This window comes from Chanodichthys erythropterus, chromosome 10 (genome assembly GCF_024489055.1).
Source record: "Chanodichthys erythropterus isolate Z2021 chromosome 10, ASM2448905v1, whole genome shotgun sequence".
Classification (NCBI taxonomy): Eukaryota; Metazoa; Chordata; class Actinopteri; order Cypriniformes; family Xenocyprididae; genus Chanodichthys; species Chanodichthys erythropterus.
In genome coordinates this window covers 7,915,902-7,922,584 of record NC_090230.1, presented here as the reverse complement: position 1 = coordinate 7,922,584, position 6,683 = coordinate 7,915,902, and the positions used below count along the sequence as shown (strand labels likewise).

The following is a 6,683-nucleotide window of genomic DNA, read 5'->3' as shown; positions in this document are numbered from 1 at the left end:
TCAACCGCAGTGTTATTCCGACTTGCTGAGCAAACAGGGACATTTCAGAGTTGAACGCTTCGATTTTAATACGTTAGTCAAACTGAACTAAGAGATAATCGCTGACAGATAACATTTCCACTTTGTTCATTTCCTGTGGGAAAGTCGAGTTTGTTAATTTCCTGTGAGAAAGTCTAGTTTGTTCATACCTGTGAGAAGGTCGAGGGGTTGAGCAATTGCATGTGATTTTCAGAAAACTTCATTCGGAATAAGAAAGTTAATTGAACGCTTTCTCGAATACACGTGAATTAATTATTAAAACGAACTGTGATTGGTCAATTTGCATGTCAATCAAACCGCTGTTGCTTTCTAATTGGCGGGTCTTGGCCAGAATTTATGCTGTCGGTCAGGGATCTGGCTAAAAATGATTTTTTCAAAGCTGTAAATGAAACAAAATTTAAAGAAATGCGTTTTACAAGAAAATTTTCAAAATGTCATATTTAATTATATGTTTTCCTTGATTATTTGTAATTAAAATTTCGTTATACTTTTGAAAGGGTGTGTGTAGCCTATCTTGATATTTATCCCAGTCAATACTTTGCCCCATAAGCTTCCATTATAATTTTTTTTTTTTTACTCTAAACAATTTTGCTTCTGTGAAGATACTTTCAACTCTTTCAGTTAATTTATAACTTGTATTTATCTCAGCAGTGAAGCTTTTTCACCATAATTTGCTTTTCAAGAAAAAAAAGAAATGATAACAGACAAAAAAAAAAAAGTTCTGTACTTTTTATTTTTTTGAGTGTTTCTCTCTTTGTTAGTGTGTGCAAACACATTTTTTTAGATCTCAAAACACGTTGAGAGCACATCCAGGACAACCAGAAAACAGCCAATATATCGAAGGGAGTCATATATCACGATTAGCGTTTTCAGATATGGCAATAATGCACAGTGACAGGTAGTTTGTAGATGTCATTCCAGACCTTTGTTTTGAACCATTTTACTCGGTCACACAGCAATTGGACTGGACACTCACTCCATCTCACGCCAACTGGATATCTCTTGTCTCTCCATGCATCCCAAGGGATCAGAGAGCACACCAAGAGGCCTGACCTCACCTTGACCTGGCGAAGCTCTGTTGTCAGTCATTCGATATCTTGCTGAATATTCAACTCTTGTTTTGTTGTGCATTTGTACAAATTCGCCAGCTAAACCAACAGCCTGTCTGACACAGTGTATTAGTTGCAGACCATAACTAAAACTGTAATTCGACTGTGGTGTGGCACTAAAGATTCATCTATTATATCCTGGGTGACAAATATAATGTACATCAGAAGCCAGAGAAATCTGTTGTGACACCGGCCTGTCAGGTTCCAGTCAGACGAGTTCAACATCTTTTTGCTTAATGGTCCACAGCAATATTTTAAATGAACCGTTACTGGCAGGGATAAAAAAAGGCAATTTGTCCACCCAACAATATCAACACCTTCACAATTAATTATACAATATGTCAGGGAAATAAACAGGGCCCGTGAGAAGACATCGACATGCACATTGCTGTGTAGTTGGACAGTTTTGCAGCAGTCCAAATCAACAAAAATCTTACTCCTTTGGCACTTTTTGAATTGTTTTTCACATTCAGCGTGGTTTGTAATGCATTGTCTTGGTAAATGTCCCTCCACGTTGGCAGATGATAAAATATCACAGTTACGAAACCACACCACATCAATAACGAAACAATACATTTCTGAAATGGACGAATCCGCCACATATTGTGCTGTAATTGCATAACCATGCATTGTTGCATTTGTACAAAGCATGAGTCTTTTTTTCCCCTTCGGCTTTGTTGTATAATGACACACAACATGTTGGCTTGCAGTACACAAGTACTTCTCTTAAACACCAGGTGATATATTACATTTGATAAAGGAAAGGGGAAAAAAACCCATTTACACCATTCTCCTGTTATCTCTCCGGCAGAGGATCTTTTTGAAGGATCTTCGGAAGTCATTATTGAATATGGTGTATATAATGGGATTGAGGGAGCTGTTGCAGTAGCCGAACCAGAAGAAGAACTTGAAAAGCGTTCGGGGCACGCAGCACTCGCAAAACGCCGTCAACGTGTAGGTGAAGAAAAATGGGAACCAGCAGATGACGAACACCCCTATGACCACCGCCAGGACAAAAGTGAAACGCTTTTCTCTGTTTTGACGGCCCTTCCACCTGCTGGTCTTGGTGGTGGCCTGGCAGGCCTCATGCTTGTTGCCGTCCCCTGGTTTGATTTGGCTCAGCTTGGTCTTTCCCTTTGAGCTCTTCTTCTTGAGGGAGCAAGGGTTGGAGACCTTATGGTCTGAGGAGGACGATTCCTCAATGTCCACACCGTTTAACTCGCCCTTGTCATCCGGTTCGACATTCGGACCCCCATTGAGCTTCTCGTGGGGCTCCTTCTCCAGCTCGTTCTCTTTCTTGCCCGGTTCCTTTATCCTCCGGTCCCCAGGAGGCGCTCTGGTTCTCTTCTTGGCGATCTGGTAGATTCGGATGTACACAAGGACCATGATGATGCAAGGCAGGAAAAACGACCCGATGGAAGAGGAAATAATGTACCATTTTTCTCTGTTTATATCACAGATTTTCCCCTCCTCCTTCTTCATGGTTATAAGAGGCGGGAATGAGATCACGGCAGCGATGACCCAAACGATAATAATGATGCGCTTGATTCGTTGCGGTGTGCGCTTGAGGTTGTACTCAATGGCTTGCGTGATCGACCAGTACCTGTCCAGACTAATGGCGCACAGGTGAGTGATCGAGGCCGTGCAGAAGAGAACGTCCAAGGCCAGGTAGATTTCACACCACACCTGCCCGAAGGCCCAGAGGCCCATCAGCTCATTCGCCAACGAGAACGGCATCACCAGAGTGGCCACCAGTATGTCAGCGGAGGCCAGCGAGACCAGGAACAGGTTCTGGGGAGCCCGGAGCGCTCGGCTCGTGAACACGGCGATGATCACCAGCACATTGCCGAAGATGATGAGGAGGATGAGAAGCCCCACCAGAACGCTCAAAGGAAGGGCCACTAGCAGGGTGTACGAGTGTTCTGTCCCATTGGTCGCATTGTCACACCCCATTGCTGAGAATCACAATCTCTTCCTCTCACAACTGAAATTATGTTTTCAGTTGATGACGCTTCATTTTCTTCTGTATTATTGAAGGCAAAAGTGACATTTTTGGTCACTCTGACATCTAAAAATTAAGGAGGAAAATGTTATTATTAAAACAAATAATGAAAACTGTATTTAAAGGGAATAATTAAAATAATTTTAAAAACAAAAAAAGGGGGGGGGGGAAATAAGATATAGGTTTCTCATACTTTGTTAAAAAACAAAAAACAAACAAAAAAAAACATATAGGCTACTTAACAGAAAAAAGTAAGGCAGGAATGGACCTTACCTTCGTGAAAAAAGCCTGATACGACCCACAAACTTATTAAGCCATCCGAGAAATCTTCCTAAGAGTGTAACTTGTCTTTTTAAAGTCGCTCAGCATGACAAAAACGGCATGCTTCATTTCTCGCATCTCTTCGGTGGAGCGTGTGAAGGCAGCGCTTCATCATCAGCGCTCAACTCAGCTGTGCACGCGCAGGATCTAGCTCGTCTCGCGCACTGAGCTAACAGAGGCGTGTAATCATATTATCTTGCTGTGCGCGCGCTGTATGCGTGAGGGAGACGCGTGCACCGAAGAGAGTGTGAGTGTGCGCGCTCGCTTGCGTTCTAAATGACTTCCCTCGTATGCTGTACTTGAGCCACGCCCTCTTACTCTTAACACCAGCCTCCGAATTGATGTTGCTTAGCAGCTGCCAAGAGAGTCGAGGTGGAAACGCCAAATGCGTTCAAAACCACTTAAACACCCCTGACGGGTTTAAATCAATTAAACCATTTGCCTGTTTTAGTGATAAGAGAGATTCAACTAAGTGATTGTTTATCGGTGATACATAATCAACTTGACGAACAACGTGCAACACAGGCCTACTTTTATATATTCAGAAACAGAAAGAACTTATTGCCAAGTATGTTTGCACACACAAGGAATTTGTTTTTGTGACAGAAGCTTTCAGTACACAGAGACAACATCATTAACTGTTATTGTTGTTGTCTCTGTTATTGTTATATAACTCAATTATGCAATAGTTTATGATGATTAAGTAGGCTAGATAAAGGCCATTTTGTATAGGTTGTGGTGAATTTCCTTTCAAACCAAATTTAACCCTGTAAGTAAAGGACTATCTACCCGACTAAATATTTTAGAGCTGACTAAACTAAAAAGATATGCACTCACTGAGATCCAATTCATTTTCATGACGTTTCCAGGGCTCAGAATCAGCCGTTTTAAAGTTACCTCACATTTCCAGGCTTTCCATGACTGAGGGAACCCTAACAATATCCGAAAACTTTACTGCAAAATAGTTTTTCAAGTACCATGCTAAGAGATGAATGAGAAACAGATAAACAACGCAGAAGAAGCGAGAGCAGCACGAGAGCGAGGAGTGGTGAAACAGCGACACCTACCGGAAATGCAAGCTACCGGTATTAACGCTTACACTTTGTGCAGATAATCATGGGAATTGTATGCAGTGAACAAACAAGTTAAACTAACTTATATCTCAGGTTGTGGCCAATTTGAAGACGTCTATCGTGAACTGTCTATAGTCCAGCTCAGTACATTTTCAACCAGCTTCATGAGGTTCATCATGGGATACGGGACACTTTTATATGCTCAGTTCAAACTCATCAATTAAACATGTTTACATTTAAAATGTCATTTTAAAATTAATTTTATTCTCATTAAGATGAAAATTTGTATGATCATTAGATATTTTAGGCAAATGTGTTTCAGACTCTCTACTGACAGATATAGACAGACAGATAGACAGGTAGACAAATAGTATAGAGAAAGACGGGTGGATAGACTGAGGCAAACAGAGAGAGTCAGACAGGTAGGTAGACAGACAGACAGAGAGGTAGATAGACAGACAGACAGACAGATACTGTAGATATAGACAGACAGAGAGGTAGATAGACAGACAGATACTGTAGATATAGACAGGCAGATACTGTAGATATAGACAGACAGAGAGGTAGATGGACAGATACTGTAGATATAGACAGACAGACAGATACTGTAGATATAGACAGAGAGGTAGATAGACAGATACTGTAGATATAGACAGGCAGATACTGTAGATATAGACAGACAGAGAGGTAGATAGACAGATACTGTAGATATAGACAGTCAGACAGATACTGTAGATATAGACAGACAGAGAGGTAGATAGACAGACAGATACTGTAGATATAGACAGGCAGATACTGTAGATATAGACAGACAGAGAGGTAGATGGACAGATACTGTAGATATAGACAGACAGACAGACAGATACTGTAGATATAGACAGACAGAGAGGTAGATAGACAGATACTGTAGATATAGACAGATACTGTAGACAGACAGACACTGTAGATAGACAGACAGATACTGTAGATATAGACAGACAGATACTGTAGACAGACAGACAGGTACTTTAGATATAGACAGACAGAGAGGTAGATAGACAGACAGATACTGTAGATATAGACAGACAGACAGATACTGTAGATATAGACAGACAGAGGTGTAGACAGACAGACAGATACTGTAGATATAGACAGACAGAGGTGTAGATACAGACAGACATAGAGGTAGACAGTCAGATACTGTAGATAGACAGACAGACAGATACTGTAGATATAGACAGACAGACGGATACTGTATTGACAGACAGACAGAGGTAGATAGACAGACAGTCAGATACTGTAGATATAGACAGACAGACAGATACTGTAGATATAGACAGATAGACAGACAGACAGATGGATACTGTATTGACAGACAGACAGAGGTAGATAGACAGACAGTCAGATACTGTAGATATAGACAGACAGACAGATACTGTAGATATAGACAGATAGACAGACAGACAGATGGATACTGTATTGACAGACAGACAGTCAGATACTGAAGATATAGACAGACAGACAGACAGAGAGAGAGGTAGATAGACAGACAGACAGTCAAATACTGTAGACAGACAGACGGATACTGTAGATACAGACAGAGAGAGAGAGAGAGAGATAGACAGTCAGATACTGTAGATATAGACAGAGAGAGAGGTAGATAGACAGACAGACAGTCAGATACTGTAGATACAGACAGACAGACAGACAGACAGACAGAGAGGTAGACAGTCAGATACTGTAGATATAGACAGACAGACAGACATATACTGTAGATATAGACAGAGAGAGAGAGAGGTAGACAGACAGACAGACAGAGAGGTAGACAGACAGTCAGATACTGTAGATATAGACAGACAGACGGATACTGTATTGACAGACAGACAGAGAGGTAGATAGACAGACAGGTAGGTAGATAGACAAACAGATACTGTAGATATAGACAGAAAGACAGACATTTAGCCAAAGTGAGATTTCAGTTTTATATTCTCTCTGACAGAAGCATTAATTTGAATGGATTATTGATCTGGACTGAAAATATATGAAGGAAACATATTTGACATTCATAAGGCAGTCAAATGAACATTTATTTGAAGAATGCTTATCAAAGCAAAGACTTGATCTGATGGAAGAGGGTCCTGTTACTTGTTCGGGCTGAGT

General features: G+C 40.9%; 1 protein-coding gene across 1 annotated transcript; it reads right to left on the bottom strand.

Annotated features, from left to right (window-relative positions):
• Positions 1-763: 763 nt before the first annotated feature.
• On the bottom strand, positions 764-3,701 carry adra2a (adrenoceptor alpha 2A). Its single transcript, XM_067398544.1, has 2 exons — positions 3,424-3,701; positions 764-3,216 (listed from the first exon to the last, which is right to left on the bottom strand). The coding sequence occupies exon 2, from the start codon at positions 3,099-3,101 to the stop codon at positions 1,929-1,931; it is 1,173 nt and encodes a 390-aa protein (XP_067254645.1). The 5' UTR covers positions 3,102-3,216; positions 3,424-3,701; the 3' UTR covers positions 764-1,928.
• Between the last annotated feature and the right edge of the window lie 2,982 nt (positions 3,702-6,683).